Raw genomic sequence first — 19,786 nt, 5'->3', positions numbered from 1 at the left:
CAAAACGAACTACTTCTGTAGTAGTTTTATTTATAGCAGGATTTTCAGAATACCATGAATTCCCAGCCTTTGACAATTTCAGTTGCTTTTATTTTGAGAACCCCCGGTCCCCACAGAAATACTGACGTGCTTACAACAAAAAGCATCCCATGAATGGAAATAAACTATACAGCATTAGGCAACAATGTTTTCTATGTATTTCATACATTTATATCTGATGAGACGAATATGTTTAATGTTGTTTGCAAGTGAGCTCTTACTTGCTTTGCTGTTTCAGGTGAAATAAAAGTGCCTCCTCTAACCAAGAACGTTAAGAAATACCATTTATGAAAATATAACGTAAGCATTGCTATAAAAACTTTGCAGGAAGCCACTTGTTACAGCCTTCTGTTTACTGCGTACAATGTTTACGCTAGCCAAAAAGCTAACCTGGTAACAATATAATAAAAAGTCAAAAAATGTGTCAAGAATGCTTTAGTTAAATACATCTCGCAGCAACACTATTCACAAATATACAGTTTAAAAAGCTTCTCCTTTATATACATAGGTTGAAACGCGTGGATTCCACGTGCATAGTTCATTCTCCGAGAGGCAGGGCTATTCATTGCGTGAGTTTCTTTCTCCCCACGTAAAAGCAGTGGATGGAGTTGGTTTCAAGTCTCAGAGCTCATAAGACGTGATAGATGAGCCTGGAATGAGGAGGGGTCCTAGGGGTGCCTGGCTGGGAATCGAGGCTGGCGTTTGCAGGGAGGGAGGCGGTGTCCCGCAGCGGCAGCGCAGCTTGATCGGAGGTGGAAGAGATGCGATCCACGATACTGGATAAACAGTCCAAGCTGGACAGTGTAGTACTTTTGTCTGTGGAACAGAGTAAGGCGAAAGTAATAGAAAACACTTCCATGCATCAAGAAACATGAATTAGCTGCGATTTAATTTCCAACGCATGTACCTATCCCCACCCAGCCCTTTGGAGTCCAGACGCCGACACGCAGCACACCTCGCCGTTTGTAAATATCACCGCCTGGCATAGAGATTGGGAGTGTGAAAACTCATGGCAGGCGCTGCCTCTCCAGCTACGTCGATGCCACCTTACTCACGCCGGAGTTGCGCTATTAAGAAACTAGCTGGCCAGAGCCCTGTGTTCATGCTTACCGCTGTGTGGGTCCGGGCAATAGACAGTGTCAAACCTGCTGTTCCGCCGGGGCCAGGCAGGGCTGTTGCATTCGGCCTAGAACAAACAAGAAATGAGCGCACAGAGCTTATGGGTGCGCGACTTTGCCCGCTGACTTCCAACGGGCTGCGCCTAGCGCCCTGCTGACTCCGCAGTGGGACCCTAAAACCCCACCGCGCCTTCGCTCTTCCCCGGCACATTTGCTTACATTAGCTCAGTTTCCAGCGGCTCTTTGCGTGAGGGGCAGCGTGGCAAAAGGCGAACCCATCAGCAATGTGCACCGCGTTAACCATGGAGAATGGATTGGTAGCAGGCGGAAGGCACAGCGAGTCAGTAAGAGGACACTTTCCCAGAGCGAAAGCACATTAAAACCTGGCACTGAGGGAGCAAACGCGCTCGGGAAAAAATGCATCAACACCCCCTCTGGGCCAGGCTTCAGCTGGGTGGGTTCCCCTCTATTTTTTTCATGACGACTGTAACATTACTGGGGGTTGGGGAGCGAGGGGTAAGCAAAGGCTTCACTCCCTAGTCTCAGTTCTCCATGGTCCATGAGGTACTTCATAAGAGCTTGGCTACACAACACGAAGGAGAATTGACGGGCATTGAATGGTGAATGCTATGATCACTACCCAGGAGCTTGTTTTCTAGTTATCTTCATCCCCTGCAGGGCAACAAAGCTGCCCCCTTTGCATATATGAAGCCCCCCACCCCCACAGCACTGCAAGGCTGTTTGCATGCAGAACCATGTGAATTACATCCTGGAAAGGGACCATTTCCCTAAGCGCACTTAACGTTTCCGTGGGATCTTAATAAACGCACCCCGTTTTCACTCTTCTACCTTACAGCAGAGCCCTGAAGTAACGGAGTAACCTGCCTATGTCGGCAAGTTTACAACCCAAAAGCGTTTTACGTGATCGAAACGTCTGTCTCTTACCATCCCGTCGGAGCAGCTGGAAGTTGGGCTGGTGGGTTCAGAGCAGCTCTGTCCTGGCAGGCTGTAGTAGTTCTCTACCTGCTCTCTCAAGACCTCCTGCAGGCTTTCGATGTACCTGATGGCGTTTCTCAGGATCTCCACTTTGGGGAGCCGTTGGTTGGGGTTGGCAGTGGTGCACCTCTTCAGCGTGTCGAAAGCCTGGTTCACTTTCTTCAGTCGCCTCCTCTCGCGCATGGTGGCTGCCTTCCTCCGGTCCATGGTAGTGGACTTTCTCTTGCAGGCTTTGCAAGCCCACACGAGGCAGTGGCCGGCTTGATGATGCCCTGTGGGGGCTCTGACATGCTCCTCTTCGTCGGACCACGGGCCGTCTGTTTGGTGGGCTCCGAAGGCAGCCAGCCCGTGTTCGAAATCATCCCCGAGCTCGCCTTCCGGGGAAGAGATGCAGGAGCTGTCATAGAAGAACTCGGATGGAGAAAACTGGCAACTGTCCATCACCTCCATCTTTCCAACAGCTAATACAGAGCGGTGCTAGGTCTGAGCTGCAGCGAGCCAGACTCAGCAAGTCACACTGCAGTTTTCTTGGGCAATTTCCTAAGTAATTAGGGATGCGAGACAAAGTGCCCTTTCTCTGGGGCACGGGGCTCTTTATATATACATGTTGTTATGGGAGGCTGGTCCAGAGAGGCTAGTCTTTATTAGCATATCCCTCCACAACCCCTACTGGGGCTGTCTGGGCAAACCCCCTCCAATCCCCAGGAGACAACTTGCTATGTGCACCGCTCCTTCTGACTGTCTGATGAGTTTATTACATTTTAACATGCATAAACTTTTTCGAAGTAGTGATTGCAACAACTCAAAAGTTAGAATAAAGTAGGAGATTCGCAATTTGGTGTGAAAAATAAAGAGCAGGAACGGTGGGAAAGAAAACGTGACATTTCCTGCATAAAAGCATCTTCCAACACATTATGGAGTAAATAGGATACAGTCTCGCCATATTCGCGGGAATTAAATGGTGAACATTTTTAATAATTTGATTTTCTCACAATCAATGCTACGGTTCGAACCAGACTGGCTCACTTTGTTTTTATAGGTGTGATCCGTTTTCTTCATTTTCCTGGGGGCTGTTTTGCCCTTTGATTCGATTATATTTATATATATTTAAAAGACATAAAGCTAGAAAATCATCCCTGCGAAACAATAACATTGTCAGTTAACAATGAAAGGGGGGAACATTTCAGGTAAACTCCAGGTTTTAGTGCTCCCTGATCATGTCAGAAACAAGACAATTGTATTTGTTTGCCTAAGAAAATCTCTCTGCCACCCCTTTGCTCTCTTCCCTGTGGCCTGATGGTGCTAGAGGCAATAGTAGAGCAGTGCTTTGCTAATTTTCTGCTTTCAGACAAACTTGTACCGTTACAGATGCGTCCCAGCTGTCAGTGCAACAAACCCCTCCTGGAAGTGTAAAATTTCTAACCCCACAATCCCTGAGTAACTTTACACAAGTCGGTGACAAAAGCCTTCCAGAGACCTAGTAGCAGATCATTGAAACTGTTAAAGGGCCATTAAAGTGGTAATGAAGCCATTTAACAGGCATTTGCCAAAGCGCAGGAACCCTTTGGCCACATTCAGCTGGCTTTTATATGTTAGGAAAATGTGTTATTCGGGTTAAATAAAACGGTTTCCAAACGGCCCCCTCAGAAAAGCCCAGGCTATGCGAGTTATTCTCAGTACCCAGCAGAAGTATTTTTGACTAACCTCGCTCAAGGAGCAGCAGCTGACATAGCCAGTGAGTTTACTTCTTGGTCTAGTCATTTTATTCAAACACCCTTTAAGTAAAGGAGTCTGGCGGGGAATTCTGTGTAAGAAAGGTTATTGAACTACTGCCTTGATGCAGGCTGTGAACCTCAAACACTTTGGACAAGGAGAGATTAGGCTTCAGTTTGGAGCAGGTAGGCTGAAAAGCCACGTCTCTGTTTATACAGTGTACCCGGAGCTCCAAGCCACCCAGAGGAGAATCCATCTGATAATTGATCTATAAATGTTCAGTCCCCTTAGGGGAATGTTGTTATTGCTTTCAGGTGAAACCCCACTTTAAAATATATCAGAGGAAGAAATAGAAGGTTGAAGAAATAAAACCCTGCCCACACCCCTTCAAAAAGTTGGTATATAATTATCTAAGCGGTTGGAAAGGCTACATCTGTCCTGTTCCAGTTTATTTAGGGCCATAAACGGGCAGCGAGCCCCCTTTGAAATGAATACTGTATTAAAGCCATAGCGCTGATAAAGGAATAGAGTTACAGAAAAGGAAAGTTCTGAATTTCAGCTCTCTCTAATGAAGTCCAGGTTGACATTCAGCTGACCACCTTTGAAACGTTGCAGTTCTCGGTGGTTTTGCAAGAAATCATCAGCCAAATAAAGCGATTCTGGTCAGCGGTAACTTGAAGACTTTCTTGGATTGTATCACACGGATATTTTAATTTAGCATGTTCTCGCTGGCTGAAATAGACCTGTTTACAGATTTATGCTTTGCGCACAAATAAACTTGGTCTTTAAAGTGCTAGGTACACTGTTCTGATCACCTTTCGGTGGTTTCTCTCCAAGTGTGTACAATATATCTTGTAGTAACAATGCCCACCCGCTTTGGTATGCCTTACAAAATATTGTTTATGTCTCTCCTTGCATTCGAATCTGTAGCTCCTTATTCAGAGTGTTTGAGGCTGTTTAGAAATGTGCCCTTCCCAAGAGTCTTAGGGGAATTCCTCAATCTTTGGAAAAAAGATGCTGTCACTCAGGAAAATCTGTAATTAGTATCCCTTAGAGGTGCCAGCTTCCTTTTGTAAAGTGATCTCAAAACAAATTTGCAAACGTGCAGCAAGCGGGTGAGTAGAACTAAAAGAAGCAGGAAAAAACACAAACGACAAGGTTGGTTAATGAGGCTGCTGCGAGCGGGTAAGGGTGGTGGGTTTTTGAGATCTGGGGATTGAAATGCCGACAATGGGACAACACAACTTTCAAACTTTTGTTAAAACAGAGAACAAAATATAGAGATTTTTTAAACTAGCAAGAAATCTTGACAGAAAAAAAGAATACAGCATTTCAAAGGCGTCCCTCAGCCAGTAGGAATCGTACTGTTATAGTTACTTTTAAAATATATATATATATCAAACACACTTCTGACTAGTTTAAGATTATTTTCCCTCACCGTAAAAGAAGGAATAGTTTTTTATAAAGAGCAAAATTATTGACCAGCAGATTTCGTGACTTTTCTCCCCTCTTCTGAAACAGCTTGACTTTAACTTTACTGCGAAAAACGGAACAAAACAATGAAACACCAAACCAACCAAGGAAAGTGTTACATAGTTCAATTGACAAAATGTGAGTAGAACGTTTAGGAATGAAATGTAAATATCGGTGTATGAAAATATGATCACATACTGCTACCATCTTTGCAAATATGACCCAAAGTTTAACTACTGAGGCGTGTGAAGTGAAGAAATTGTGTGCCAGTGACTGTGGGGTACTGATAGCAGAACACAATTTCCCTTGTTGGGGCTGTATTAATGTTGTACTTTAAAAGCACCAGATCTTATATATAATTAATTGTAAAGACAGCTGAAGCCAAGAGGCAGTTACTGTAGTCCCCACTTTAAGCAAAACTCCCATTGAGTTTGCCTGAGCAAACTGAGGGGTCAGGACTACAAAATTTAACAGCTGAGTCTAAACTTATTGATATTTTATTTTGGGGCATCCTTTATTAAAAATACACATTACAACCCCAGCCAAGAAAATACAGAGGAAACTAGCTGTTCTCGAAAATTCAGACAAAATCCCAATTGCGGTCGATGGAACTTTTGCCTGAGTGTAGACTGCAAGATAAGGATTTGTTCCAGTGTATATCAATAATGGTTTGCAGGATTTATTTTGTGACGTGTTATTCCATTAGTTCAAATTGCTTTTAGGAATGCTAAATCCATGGAAGTTTTAGCTCCTGGATAAATAGCCAATTCCGTAATAGCCTGCCATCCCAGGTCCCCTTCAGCAATCCGCCTCCAGAACTAACTAGAACAAAAACTCTTTCCCAGTTGGACTTGTATTAAGGGGACTCCAACAACGTGCTAAACTTTTGGTTCCATCAAGCTCTGGGAACTGCGCGCACCTAAGTAAACACATTAGTACCTGCCAGAGCTGCGGGAAGGATTTGTATAGAAGCCAGCTGAAGAAGACATTGGCCTCTGCTTGCATTCTGAGACTCCCAAGAGAGATCAAAGGGACACGAGGGTTTTTAGCAGCCTTGAGAATGGGAAAAGTTGCTAGTTCCTGCTGCTACAGAAGGGGAAACCCAAGCGAGCACATGGCTGAGTTATTCAAGCCCTCCCACACACCTCCATCTCTCTCTTCTCCCGGTGAAAACAGCCACACTTTTGCCATAAAAGGGCAAAGCTCTGGCAAAACGCTATCCTGGGTCCCCACAGCCACATAACGATCCTATCAAGTGCTTCTTATGAATGTTCGAGTGCTCGGACTTTCCCCCTAGAATATAGTTGCATCGCACCAGTGTGCATTGGTCTTCTCGGATTTCATCAACAACGCTGGAGCCAATCCCGGTTCTGCTACTCTGCCCCTGAAGTTGATGGCAGTTTTACCCGAACAAGAAGCGGGCCCACTATCTGTTCATCTAAATATATTTCATTTCGTTTCATCCTTTCACTTAGGAAGAGAACATTACATTTGTCCTTCAGTTGTTAGTGGGGATTTAAACCTAGTCTCATCTACCTTTATCTTTTCCCACCACCATTGTATCCACATTTCATCTGTTCCATTCCACCAGGGTATTCTAGCCCGCAGGGGAATCTCAACTACAATGATTGTCTATAGCGCACCAAGTGAATGACCTCACTGTTTCATTCCATAGTATATTACAATGGCTGTTGGATCCGTGAAATGAATGGGCCCATCAAGTCCTCCTCCCCACTACTCTCAATATAAATAAATACACAGCCTATGAGTTAAGCAATACAGGTGAAGCTGCAGGAGCCAGGCCTTACAAGGGACATTTGGGGAGTCATGTTCCAGGAGCTTTGTTCCACATTTAATAAAATGTGGGCAGAAAATCACTTTCATTAGTTTAAACCTGATAACTTTGCGCCCAACCCCCTCTGGAAAGAGGCTAGATTAAATCACAAACTGCTTATCTTTACCGAGTTATTACCTCTTGATTTTGTGCTTCCAGGGCCCTGTTTGCTTTGGCTTTAGACTTAGGTAAAGATTATCGTTATTAATATCAAACAAAAACATTTTAATTGCAAACACACTGAAGACTTTCATTGGGAAGCCTTGCATGTCAGCGACAGCCATTGAGGTCACAGGGAGTCTCTTGGGGAAATATTTTCTTTATTTAATGAAAAACCTTCTTTATTCAAACTTACTCCAAACAATTTCTCATGTTACCCCGTTGCTGGAGACGACACAGATTTCGGGGTCCAAACACAGCCGGACAATAGAGTCTCTTGACGTCAATATTAGGATGTGAATAAAACCTCCCCGTTAAGGAGAGGAAGAAAGAGTGTTTTTTTTTCCCCCCAAGGTGTGCATGAGATGCTTATGAAATTCTCCCTTTGAGGAGAGTTACAATTTCAAGGCCAGGTCCGACCCTCTGTACTCAGAAAAAGTAAAGCTGGTGAGAGTTTTGCTTGAGTGGTGGTACTAGATGGGGACCCTCCTCTTACTTGTTTAGGCAGTGAACTAGATTATTAAGAACACTAATAGCTTCTAGCGTGGTTAAGTAAAAGCTTCTTTGTATATTTCTGATCAAGCTAAAGCTCTACACGAATTGTGATGGCAGGCGACGCAGCCAGCATAGGGAGTGGGAAATAGCAAGTAGTTCTGTAATGGAGAGTTTCTGGCTGCAGCTGAGTGAGAACTTTCCCTTTCGCCAGCCGTTGCCCCCCACCCAGCATGCTGGCTAAGAAGGAACAGGGGAGTGACACCGTATTTTTAAATCCGAAGGATTCAAGTTAGAGCGGAGGTGACAAAGGGACATTTTAACTGCTCCGCGATGGGACGATTCCTCTTGTTACCATAAAGTGGTGGGGAGCTGGGGAGAGAAACTCAGCGGTTTAGTTTCTTGGTGGTCGCCTCTTCCCGAGATTATAAACAAATCGGTTACAAGCCCTAAAGTCCTTACTGGGAGTAGCTCCTGTTTTTCCACCCTCAGCTCAAGGGTTTGTTTTTCTAGAGCACTGACTGAAAGGCTTCGCGTGTTGTTTTTCCTCCTGGTCCCCATTTTCAGCCACTTAACTCTTTCCTCCCCTGGGGGCCCTAAGCTCCCCCTGCAGGGTAGGAGAAGGAGGTAGGAGTCACCTTTCTTCGAAAGAAGTCTCTGTCCTCTAGACCTTACGGGAGCTGGCTCCTGTCAGAGCCCTTTGCTGTCCATTAGGAACCAGCCAGGCCCATAAATTCTGCTGCAATCACGGGTTGACTCCTCCAGCCCCAAAAAGAAAATCGGAGACGAATTCAGGCGACATAGGGAGCTGGTTAAGTAAGGACTCTGACTGACCCTCTCCCAGACATTGCTTGGTATAACAGGCTTCCCCCTTCCAGGCTCCTCCAAGCATGTGTAGCTCAGCAGGTCAAACATGCAGGGTAAATATAGCCCCGAATAAGTCAGGAGCCGAGTGGAAGCGCTTTCCCAAGCGATTTAACAAAATGGACTGTAGATCCACTGCGTTTTCCACCGAGGGAGACCGAAGGGAGGTACTGGCCTGTGTGAACGTAGGCGGCCTACACACTCTTACACACAGCAGCAGTCACAAATCTCAGCTGTGGAAGGCTGCTAGTGTAAAATAAGAGGGAAAGAATTAAGGCCTTCTGTGCGCTTCTGAGTAGAAAAGAAACTGTTTAAACATCAAAGAAACGCTGCCCCGGCTGGAAATATTTGCAACCTCTTAATTTAAAACACTTTTTATTTGGATTGACCGAATTGGGTCCTGATCTTGCTGAAGTCAGTGGCAAAATGTAATTCTAATAGGAGCAGGATCGGGCCCACCATTTAAAGTAACAATGGGTCGCGGGGCTGGGACCTTTGTAACACAAATAACTTTATTTTACATACCCATGAAATCTGGCCGTTCTGATATACAATATCACATTCCACAATTTAAATATATATATATATGGATCCGGTTTACATAAAAAAGTACTAAAATTATGTACAAAAACACAACCTAAGAACTCTTTAAATAATACTAACAGGAAATCCAAACAACAGCTTCACTCAGACAGGAATGAACTTTTTGTTGAATATTATACAAAGTGGATCACCAGAAAACAAGTAAATATATTAAATAAAAAAGGAGTGGTCTATACAACATAAAAGAAAGAAAGAAAGAAAGAAAGAAAGAAAGAAAGAAAGAAAGAAAGAAAGAAAGAAAGAATTGGATTGTACAATTATCGGAGGAACATTTCTTTTTAAGAAGATTCAACTTTATCTGCCTACCAGTGCCTTTAACAAGGCCCCTGTCTGGGATTGCTAAAATATTAAATTAATTCATTATTTCATTTATAGGTTGTGGGGTGAGTTCCTTGTTATCTGCGTTCAAAATACTACCAGGCCAAATGCAGATCTACTTCTCTACCACTTCCTCCACGCTGGGAAGTTTGGGATCTTCTGAAGAAATACTGTCCACTATCGAAGAAAGACAACGAAGGCTGCTAGAGGCTGAAGATTCAACGATGGAGGCTCCTGGTTAATAATTAAAAAAAAAAGAGTGTTTGGTTTAGTTTTTTAAAACAGGAATCGATACACAGAAGGAAATGACAGAAAGGAACATAGCCCCAAGAAAGAGAGGATCTAACAGGGACCGATATTCACATATTAGGAAAAGGAGCAAACTTACAATATCTATATAGAAGCGTACAATATAGTAACAGTGTTCATTTTTTTTCTCAGCACTGTCAGTAAGATTTTTTTCCACTAACGGAATCGATCCATCTCTCTCTCTCTCTCTCTCTCTCTCTCTCTCTCACACACACACACACACACACACACACACAGATATATACATTATGCACATGTAAAGAGAATCCTGAAGTTTACCTTCTTTGGCGTTGATTGCCAGCACTCTGGAATGATCAGAAACATTTTGCCAGTCGGAGCTGCAGGTGCTCAGGAAATCTGAACTTGGGATCTGAAGTAAACACGCAGAGCGCGGAGGAAGGGGGGGGGGGAGGGAGAGCGAGAGAGAAAGAGAGAGAACATGTATTAGCAAAGAGGATCGCTGCTCCTCGGGGCAGCCTGGGTGCCTGCTGGACTTCTCAACAACGATTTACACTTCCCTCGCGAAGTCTGTTAAATGCTCGTTAGTGTGCCCGGCGCGCTGGATTGACAGACTATATTAAGGAAGGGGAAGAGGGAGAGAAAAAAAAGTGGAAGGCGGTTTCGCAGCTGACTTTCAGGGGGCAGGAGGGGACTGAGTACAATCGCTGTGCTTACATTTCCCTGCTTAGGGCTGAAGCTAAAAGGGTCTCCCCCAATCTCCTGCATTTTCTCCTGCTGATCCAGCCTGTGCAGGAGATCCTGCAGCTTCTCTATGTAGCTGATGGCACTCCTCAGGATCTCCACCTTGGGCAGCCGCTGGTTGGGGTTTGCCACAGTCCTTCTTTTCAGAGCCTCGAAGGCTTCGTTGATCTTCTTCAGCCGCCTCCTCTCCCGCAGAGTGGCTGCTTTCCTCCTGTCGGTGGGGGCCGATTTCCTCTTGCAGGTCTTACAAGCCCAGATCAAACACTGGCCGGGGCAATGAGGGGGTTGTAGGCCCGGGGGTGCCAGCACATGCTCCTCTCCACTGCTGTCACTCCCAGCTTCTGGGGGCATTTGGTCCTGACAGGGGGACAAAGTGCCATCGCTGCCTGGGTACAGAGGGGACCCCTCTGCCATCTCCAGCTGCTGCAGAGCTCCATTTTCTCCGTCCAAGTAGAAGAAATAGGAGCTAGTTTCAAAAAGGTCCATCATCATGCTCTCCCCTTGGCCTCTCTGCCTGCTGGAGTTGGGTGATAGGCTCAAAAAAAACCCAGAGGAGCCACCCAGATGGAATTTAATTAGTGCAGTGACATAAGTCCCCCTGCTTTATATATAGTAGCTGCTGAAACTCTATCCAACTTTTAGCTGTCGCGGTGCATCACCCTCCAAATCTGATTCCAACCAGTATCCTGGGCTCCGTCTGGGGAACATCTCTTGTTTGGCGGGGTGGGGGGGCAGGAAAAGGGGAAGATAAAAAACGCAAACCCAGCTCGTGAACGCGGGTCCGCGGGATGAAGTGGAAAAAGCAAAGGTGGATTTGGGGGAATAATTCCAAAGGGCAGCGGCCACACTTCTCTGTGCCCTGTTTCAGATGGAGGGAGGGGTTGATTTTAAAGCAAACAGCGGAGCTTAAAACTGAAACCTCTTCTCCTTCCCTCCTCTCGTGCTAAATATAGGTGTATAGAACGAGGTTTCAAAGGCAACGGTTACTCTCCAAATAGACGGGTTAATATTTTCAGAAGAGTCCATGCTATTTTTTTCCCTCTTCGAAACATGCCATTCCCGTGACCCAAACCATTAGTGCCAGCCCAAGGTTATAAGTGGTACACACTCTTCTGCAACATACACTTGCAGGAAGGCTGCCAAGGCATAGCTCAGCTTGGACGACCAGGCAACCTCTCTTCCACTGATCATTATACATTATTGGCACAGTTACTAAGTTAAACATTGTACTTACACACATTATAAGTTTCAGTGTCTGGTGATCACAGTTATTGATCGTAGAGCAAACTGAGGCACTCTATATCCTAAAAAGTGACACACCCAGCTGTCCTGGAGAAGGGATATATCAGGAGCAAAGCACAATCTTACCCTATATCCGCCACTCATCCCACCGAGTCTCAGCCCACCAGATGCAAAATCATGTATAATTTCTTTCCTTGTTTGCTTACAGTTTGCAGATATTAACAACAACAAATGTAAAAATAAAGAACTAAGCCCATGAAATATCACCAACTCTATCCACGGGTCCTTCAAACTCAATCCTTTGTGAAGGGAACCATTACCCTGCTGCTAAGTTTCCTGATATAATGGAATTGATCATTGGATCGACTGATCCTCAGAACTGATTGTGAACTGATACTTCATTGACATTAGGGGCTCATGAATCAATGGGATTTTGGTTCTGACTGAGTCAATACTATCCCTCTTAATAAATCATGGCAACATCTGGTTTTAAATGGATCCACAAAAGTTCAACATGCTCAGTTAAACTACTAGTTTCAATACAAAAGAGAACAGTATTTAGAATGTAAGCTCTTTGGGCCAGGGACTCTCTCCCATATGTTTGTACAGTGCTTAGCACAAAGAGACCCTGATCTCTATTGTGTCTGCTAGCTGCAAGTGTAATATATGTAATAAATCATAACATGCTCTATATAGATAGATACATATTGTTTCAAGGGATGCTTCAAAGCAAATGTAATTATATTTTGATTCCTGACCAATGGAACCAACTCTAAGTCTGATTGTGTTTAACTATTGAAGGCTATATTTAATAAATAGTACATACATTAAATATGTTGTAAATATATGTGAGTTTTCCCCATTATTCTTCTTTCCTTTCTTCCTCGGTCAGAGGGAATGCTGGGGGTTGGCACTGCAGAAGAAAAAAAATTGAAGTTGTCCAAACTAAAATGTCCTGGAAAAAAAATCCAAACAAACTGTGATGCAAAAGAAAAGATAAAAAATAAATGAAATGGAAAGTAATTGATATTAAATAGAGCACTGAGGTGGGAAGTTGGCTTTCGGTTGCATTGAACATGTTAATGTGACCAACAATATTTCATTTGAATGACAGCAAACTAGTGAATATCACCTTAATAGTTTGAAATCTGTTGTCCCAACTCCCTCTCTCCACATTAAACATCTATATATGAAAAATGATACATGGGTGCTCTACAAAACGGATATACCTATATACAGGGCTGCCGAGAGCGGGTTCAGGCCCCGGTGAAAATTTTTTTCTGCCCCCCCAGTAAGGGCGGACCGGCTAAACAGGGCTGACGAGAGGGAGGGGAAGCCGGGCCCCCTTCTGGACCTCCGGGCCCCGGTAATTTGTACCGGCTTTCCCCCCCCCCCCCATCGTCCCTGCCTATATATATGAAAAAGTTAGAAAGATTGCCATTACTGGCACATAATAATAGGTAACATTGTCTATAAGTTAGGAGGGTCAATAAAGTTGTGCACAGCAAATGGCTTCTTCAATATGTACTAGAAATTCATATTTTTGTGATTCCTTTTGCTCCAGAACAACTGTATCTCTTTTATACAACATTTGCTGTCACAAACCTACGGGTATGTTCTGATGGCCCTGAACTCACTAGCTGCATCTACTTGCATTACTACAACTTACACCAGCATATTGCACCAGCTCAAGTGGCAGTGGTGCATTGTAGCTTCACTAGGCATCCTATTTCAGGTCCACACACAGCCATTCCCTTTTTAAGTTGTAGGTCCTATGGACTGTTGCACCTGTCTCAACATCCATGGCAAAATTCCTTGGAGCAAGTAAATAACATCTATTTGTACCCTTGAACTGTTTGGTTTGGCTGAGCACCATGTGGAGGTGAATGCATTTTCTTGAATTATTAATTACTAATTATTAATTATCATTACTGTGTTACTTTTAGCTAATAGCTCTTGATCTGTCTTGTCTCTAATAAGTCACCAGGACCAGATGGTATTCATTCAAGAGTTCTGAAGGAACTCATGTATGAAATTGAAGAACTCCTAATTATGGTATGTAACTTATCGCTTAAATCAGCCTCTGTATCAGATGACTGGAGGGTAGCTAAAGTAACACCAATTTTTTAAAAAGGTTCCCTTGGTGATCCTGGCAATTACAGGCCAGTAAGCCTAACTTCAGTACTAGGCAAATTGGTTGAAACTATAACAAAGAACAGAATTATCGGACACATAGACAAACATGATACTTTGGGGAAGAATCAATACAGCTATTGTAAAAAGAAATCATGCCTCACCAATTTTTAGAATTCTTTGAGGGTGTCAACAAGCATGTAGACAAGGATGATCCAGTGGATATAGTGTACTTGGACTTTCAGAAAGCATTTGATAAAAGTTCCACACCAGAGCCTCTTAAGCAATGTAAAAGTTGTGGGATAAAAGGGAAGGTCCTCCCATGAATCAGTAACTGGTTAAAAAGATAGGAAACAAAAGGTAGGAGTAAATGGTTAGTTTTCACAACGGAGAGAGGTAAAAGCAGGGTCTGCCAAGGATCTGTATTAGGGTCTTTGCTGTTCAATATATTCATAAATGATCTGGAAAAGGGAGTGAACAGTAAGGTGGCAAAATTTGCAGACAATACAAAATTACTCAACATAGTTAAGTCCAAAGCTGACTGCCAAGAGTTACTAAGGGATCTCACTAAACTGGGTGATTGAGAAACAGAAATTTAATGTTGATAAGTGCAAAGTAATTTCCATGGAAAATATAATCCCAACTATACATACTAAATGAAGTTACCACTCCAGAAAGATCTTGGAATCATCATGGATGGCTCTCTGAAAACATCTGCCCAATGTGCAGTGGCAGTCAAAAAAGCTAAAAGAATGTTAGGAACCATAGGAAAGGGATATCATAAATATCATAATACCACTACAGAAATCCATGATACATCCACATCTTGAATACCGAGTGCAGTTCTGGTCGCCCTATTTCAAAAAAGATATATTAGAATAGTAAAGGTACAGAGAAGAGCAACAAAAATGAATAGGGGTATGGAACTGCTTCCATATGAGGAGAAATTCAAAAGATAGACTGTTCAGTTTAGAAAAAAGATAACTAAGAGGGGATATGATAGAGGTCTATAAAATCATGAATGATGTGAAGAAAGTGAACAGGGAAGTGTTATTTACCTCTTCACAGAACACAAGAGCTAGGGATCACCAAATGAAATTATTAGGCAGCAGGTTTAAACAAATATAAGGAAGTACTTCTTCACGCACACACAGTGTGGAACTCATTGTCAGGGGATGTTGTGAAGGCCAAAAATAGAACTGTGTTAAAAATGAATGAGACAAGTACATGGAGGATAGGTCATTAATGACTATTAGCCAAGATAGTCAGGGATGCAACCCCATGCTCTGGGTGTCTCTAAACCTCTGACTGTCAGAAGTTGGGACTGGATGACAAGGATGGATCACTCAGTAAAGTGCCCTGTTCAGTTCACTCCCTCTGAAGCATCCGGTCACTGTTGGAAGACTGGATATTGGGCTAGAGGGACCATACATCTGACCAAGTATGGCCATTCATATGTTCTTATGGCTTTTTCAGATCTCAGAGGGATTTAAAGCTGCTGAGACAGTACCCAGACTACTGTGGCAATCTTCCATAGACTAAGTACATTGGTGGTTTGTTGTATGTTTATGGAGTGGCTGCTGACTAGCAAGTGATTTTTTTGTCTTTTTTTTTTTTTTTAAGGTCAAAAGAAGGATGACCTTGCAGTTCAGGCATGAAATGGAACTCAGTAGCTCTGGAGCCAATTCTCTGCTCTGCCACACACTTCCTGGGTGACCTTGGGTAAGTCACTGAGGTCCAGATCCTCAAAGGTATTTAGGCACCTAACTCACATTGAAATCAGTGGCAGTTAAGCACCTAAATACCATTAAGAATTTGTGCCTTGATCTCTCTACAGGGGCGCCAGAACAAAGGGGACCAGGGGGCCATGGCCCTATCACTTTTTACCAGCTGTAAGGGTCAGCGAAGGGGGTGGGAGGGAGTGGAGAGGAGCCAGTAGGGGGATGGGGCCTTGGGGAAAGAGGTGGTGTGGGAGCAGGGCTTCAGTGAAAGAGATGGCTGGGGGGCTAGGCTTCACGGGGAAAGGGTGGCATGGGGTGTGGAGCCACGGTTCAGGTGCCGGTGCCCCCCCCACTTTTAGGGCACTTCTGTTGCCCCTTTCTCTCGATGCCTCAATTTTCCATCTTTAAAAGGAGATAATAATCCTGACTTTCTCTCATCCTTTGTCTTTCTTGTCTGTTTAGATTTCAAGCTTTTCAGAGGATGGACTGTCTCTTTTTTATATGTACTGTATGTACATAACCAAGCACAATACGGCCCTGATCTCCATTGGGCCCTATGGCTACTAGCATAATACAATAATAATAATAAGCTCACTGGGAATTAAAAAAGGCACATTTTGTAGCTATTACTATTGTTGTATTTTCTGTTATCTTCTTGTGTCCTTCACTGCTGCTCTGGGGAGCTTGGGGGCTTCAGAGGAGGGGCCAGTAGAGCCAAGACCAACCAGCTAGAGTGGCTGAAAAATTAAAAACTAAAATTAAAAAAAAAATCAAAATTCAAGTTGTTTTTTGTTTCAAAGGGTTCAGAATGGACCCATTTTCCATTGTTTGGACATTCTTCACATTTTTAATTATTTTTTTTACCACAAACATGAAAAATGTTCCCAAAATGGAAACCAACATTTTTTGTTTACTAAATTCTTGGGTTTTGATCAATAGATTTTTTGATAATTACTTGAATAGTATTTTTAACAAACATTTATGTCAACAATTTTTTCAATGCAGCAGGGTGCACTCCCCTCCTGCCTTCTCACCCTACACAAAGGGCTCAGATGCCACCAATTAGGTATCCATGTTGTGCAGTTTAGTTCAACTCCCTCCACTAACATCTTTAAAGTCCCACGCAGCACTGCTATTTTCACCATCCCCTGTGTTTGTGGCCCTTCCTCCGCTGCTTGAGAGGAGCAGAATTCTTCCTTCACCGAGACTAGACTCAGCCAGCCCTGTTCTTCTCTCCCTCACATCCTTCCTGTGCCTGTCTTATCAGTCTTGAGCTAATGGGTTAATTGACTCTTTAGTTCACCCAGTCCCACACCTGATTAAGTAATTAACTTCAATAACCCCAGACAGCCTTCTCCAGGGAACTAATGGGTGGCAGAGTGATCAGAGTGCAGGCTCTTCTGTTAACTCCCTGCAGTCTGTCACAGTCAATTATTTACAAGTAAATGTTGTAGACTAAAAACCCATTTTTCATCAAAATACATTTCAGTTAAAAACCTTTGACCAGTTCAACAACTGCCCATCACCGCGGCAAACCCCAGTACAGCCCTGAATTGAGTAGCCAGCAGCCAGGCAAAGTCTGCTCTTGGGCCTGCCTGCAGCCAGCTTCTCAGGTGACAGGACCAGTGCTCTGAGCTGTCAAAGATGGATGTTCAGGTGCCTGAATGCCCCCAGAAGCTCTCCTCATTGCTGCTGGGTCTCAGATATCCTCCTGGGCTTCACTGGCTTTTGGTGGTTCTCCACTTGGCTCTGTTTGCTCCACTTGGCTCCACACTGCCTTGGGTTGCTGCCAATGGAGCTGCTCCTTGCAAGAATGACAAATAATAGCCCCAACGAGGTTTCTGTGTAATTTTCAACAGTTGCAGATGAAGCCTTTATTATACCATGCACTCATGTGTTTTGTGTATGCCCCATGAATTTTAGAAGGAGCATTTTAGAAACATTGAGAATTTTAAATTATTTTACTGAGGCTAGTTTTCTTATTCCTCTGTCTGCAAACCAGTCTCCCTTAGTTACCATGGGTGGGGTTCTCATCCCCACTATGGCCTCTTTGTGCCAGGTGAAAGGGCCAGAGGTGTAAAGGGGCTCTAACAGCACTGGTTCTCATCAGTGAAGGATTCCCCAGTGCAGGAACTGCAGAAGAAGGCTGTCTTCTGAGGATCCCTTGCAAGTCCTGGTATAGGGAGCATTCCAAAGGTGGGTCTAGGGGCAGGTCAAGGGTGAGGCGATAGCAAACAATGCTGTAGAGATTCTGAGCAGCACTCCTTCCCATAGGTTGGCCTGAGGGGGTTGCCATAAGTTACACAGGCTCCCAAGGCTGTCTACTTTGTGCTGGGGCTATCACCTGGATAGACAGCTTAAACTCCCTCACAGATTTCCACTGCAACTTCAACAACCACCACCCGTCCACTAAACTCTCTCTAGAATACTCTCACACCAGAATCAACTTTCTGGACATCACAATCAGCTTCAGCTATGGAACCCTACAGACACCCATATACAAGAAACCCCTGGATCACCACAGTCACCTTCATAGAGCCAGTAACCACCACAAATGCACCAAGAAATCTATGATCTGCAGCCAGATGCTCAGATACCACAGAACGTGCTCTGAGGAGAAAGTCCGGCATATACACCTTAACAAACACAAAAATGCTTTCACCAAACAAGGACACTCCACCTGAGAAGTAGATTGGATCATGGAATGGGCCACCCAAATACTCCAAGACAAGCTGCTTCAATACAGAAATAAAACCCCCTCTGACTGCACACACCTAGTTGTCATCTACCATCCCACACTGGAACCCATATGCGGCAGCATCAAATAACTATATCCCATACTCAATGGGAACCCTATCCTGAAATGAATCTTTCCTGAACCCCTTTTTCTGGCCTTCAAACAACCCCCGATCTCTCCAAGTTCATCATCAGAAGCAAGTTTACCACAGATCAGGACACACCAACTCAAAGCAGCACCAGACGCAAAACCTGCAAACATATCTCCACTGCTACAATGATCAACTCTCGCCCTTCAAGATCCATGGGTACTACACATGCCTAAAACAACATGTGATGTACCTCATCTGGGGCACTAAATGCCCCAATAACAACTAATGAGTGAAACTAGACAATCACTGTGCTCTCTAACAAACTCGCCCAGGAAAATAATAAAAGACAATAACACCATGTCACCTGTGGGTGAACAGTTTTCACAAACCAATCCCCCTATTTCTGACCTATCAGTCCTCATCCTCAAAGGAAATCTGCACACTACTTTCAAAAGATGAGCCTGGAAACTTAAATTCATAACTCCGTTAGACACTAAAAATCATAGACTGAACAGAGACACTGAATTTATGGTTTATTACAACAACAATCTATAGCCCACTAACCCCCTCTCTTTGTCTTATGACTGCAGGGGTGTTAATGGGCCACTCTACCTTGAATGGTCCCTTAGAATATGTGCTAATCACTTACGCTAAACAATTGGTTCCACCTTGCATCTAGCTGTGACACTTGGAGAACATTTCCCAGACCTGAAGAAGAGCTCTGTGTAGCTCGAAAGCTTGTCTCTCTCAACAACAGAAGTTGATCCAATACAAGATATTACCTCACATACCTTGTCTCTCTAATATTCTGGGACTGACACAGCTACAACTACACTGCATACATCAGTGGGGCAGAACAGATACAACTAATACATTTTGGACACTTCTAAATAGGATATAAAATAAATTTCCATAAACAATAATGTTGCTGATTTAAGGTCTGATATCTCAGGATCTTCCTGTCCTTTTAGGGTCATGAAATAATAGACCTTAAACTTGTAACTGGGCTAGGCCTGAATATTGCCCCATCTTGGGCCTCAAACTAGTGTAATATTCCTGAGGGTGGGGGAAGGGAAGGATGGAAACATTTCTTTTGTTGTTGTTTTTATTATTTTTAAGTGGCAGCTGTTTGAAGCTGCTTGGAGATTTAGAATACTACAAGAGATGGATTAATGGGCAGACTACAGTATTGCTGGTCAAAGGCCCATGCTAAATGTATTTATCACCTGGATCTACAATTTA

The 19,786-nt window shown here is 43.7% G+C and overlaps 2 protein-coding genes across 2 annotated transcripts; both read right to left on the bottom strand.

Annotated features, from left to right (window-relative positions):
• Positions 1 to 582: 582 nt before the first annotated feature.
• On the bottom strand, positions 583 to 2,603 carry MYF5 (myogenic factor 5). The gene is made up of 3 exons (XM_034755523.1): positions 2,103 to 2,603; positions 1,150 to 1,225; positions 583 to 891 (listed from the first exon to the last, which is right to left on the bottom strand). The coding sequence occupies exons 1-3, from the start codon at positions 2,601 to 2,603 to the stop codon at positions 668 to 670; spliced, it is 801 nt and encodes a 266-aa protein (XP_034611414.1). The 3' UTR covers positions 583 to 667.
• Positions 2,604 to 9,543: 6,940 nt separating this feature from the next.
• Positions 9,544 to 11,112, bottom strand: MYF6 (myogenic factor 6). The gene is made up of 3 exons (XM_034755401.1): positions 10,594 to 11,112; positions 10,198 to 10,288; positions 9,544 to 9,843 (listed from the first exon to the last, which is right to left on the bottom strand). The coding sequence occupies exons 1-3, from the start codon at positions 11,110 to 11,112 to the stop codon at positions 9,725 to 9,727; spliced, it is 729 nt and encodes a 242-aa protein (XP_034611292.1). The 3' UTR covers positions 9,544 to 9,724.
• Between the last annotated feature and the right edge of the window lie 8,674 nt (positions 11,113 to 19,786).

The sequence above is a fragment of the Trachemys scripta genome, chromosome 1, assembly GCF_013100865.1.
Source record: "Trachemys scripta elegans isolate TJP31775 chromosome 1, CAS_Tse_1.0, whole genome shotgun sequence".
Lineage (NCBI taxonomy): Eukaryota > Metazoa > Chordata > Testudines > Emydidae > Trachemys > Trachemys scripta.
This window is presented reverse-complemented; position numbering and strand designations above follow the sequence as displayed.

Coding starts and splice junctions, on each gene's coding strand:
- MYF5 (XM_034755523.1), bottom strand. CDS start 2,603: ATGGAGGTGATGGACAGTTGCCAGTTTTCTCCATCCGAGTTCTTCTAT. Junction 1,226..2,102: donor CCAGCTGCTCCGACGGGATG/GTAAGAGACAGA, acceptor TGTTTGTTCTAG/GCCGAATGCAACAGCCCTGC. Junction 892..1,149: donor TTGCCCGGACCCACACAGCG/GTAAGCATGAAC, acceptor GATGCATGGAAG/TGTTTTCTATTACTTTCGCC.
- MYF6 (XM_034755401.1), bottom strand. CDS start 11,112: ATGATGATGGACCTTTTTGAAACTAGCTCCTATTTCTTCTACTTGGAC. Junction 10,289..10,593: donor TCAGCCCTAAGCAGGGAAAT/GTAAGCACAGCG, acceptor TGTTTACTTCAG/ATCCCAAGTTCAGATTTCCT. Junction 9,844..10,197: donor GGCAATCAACGCCAAAGAAG/GTAAACTTCAGG, acceptor ATTATTAACCAG/GAGCCTCCATCGTTGAATCT.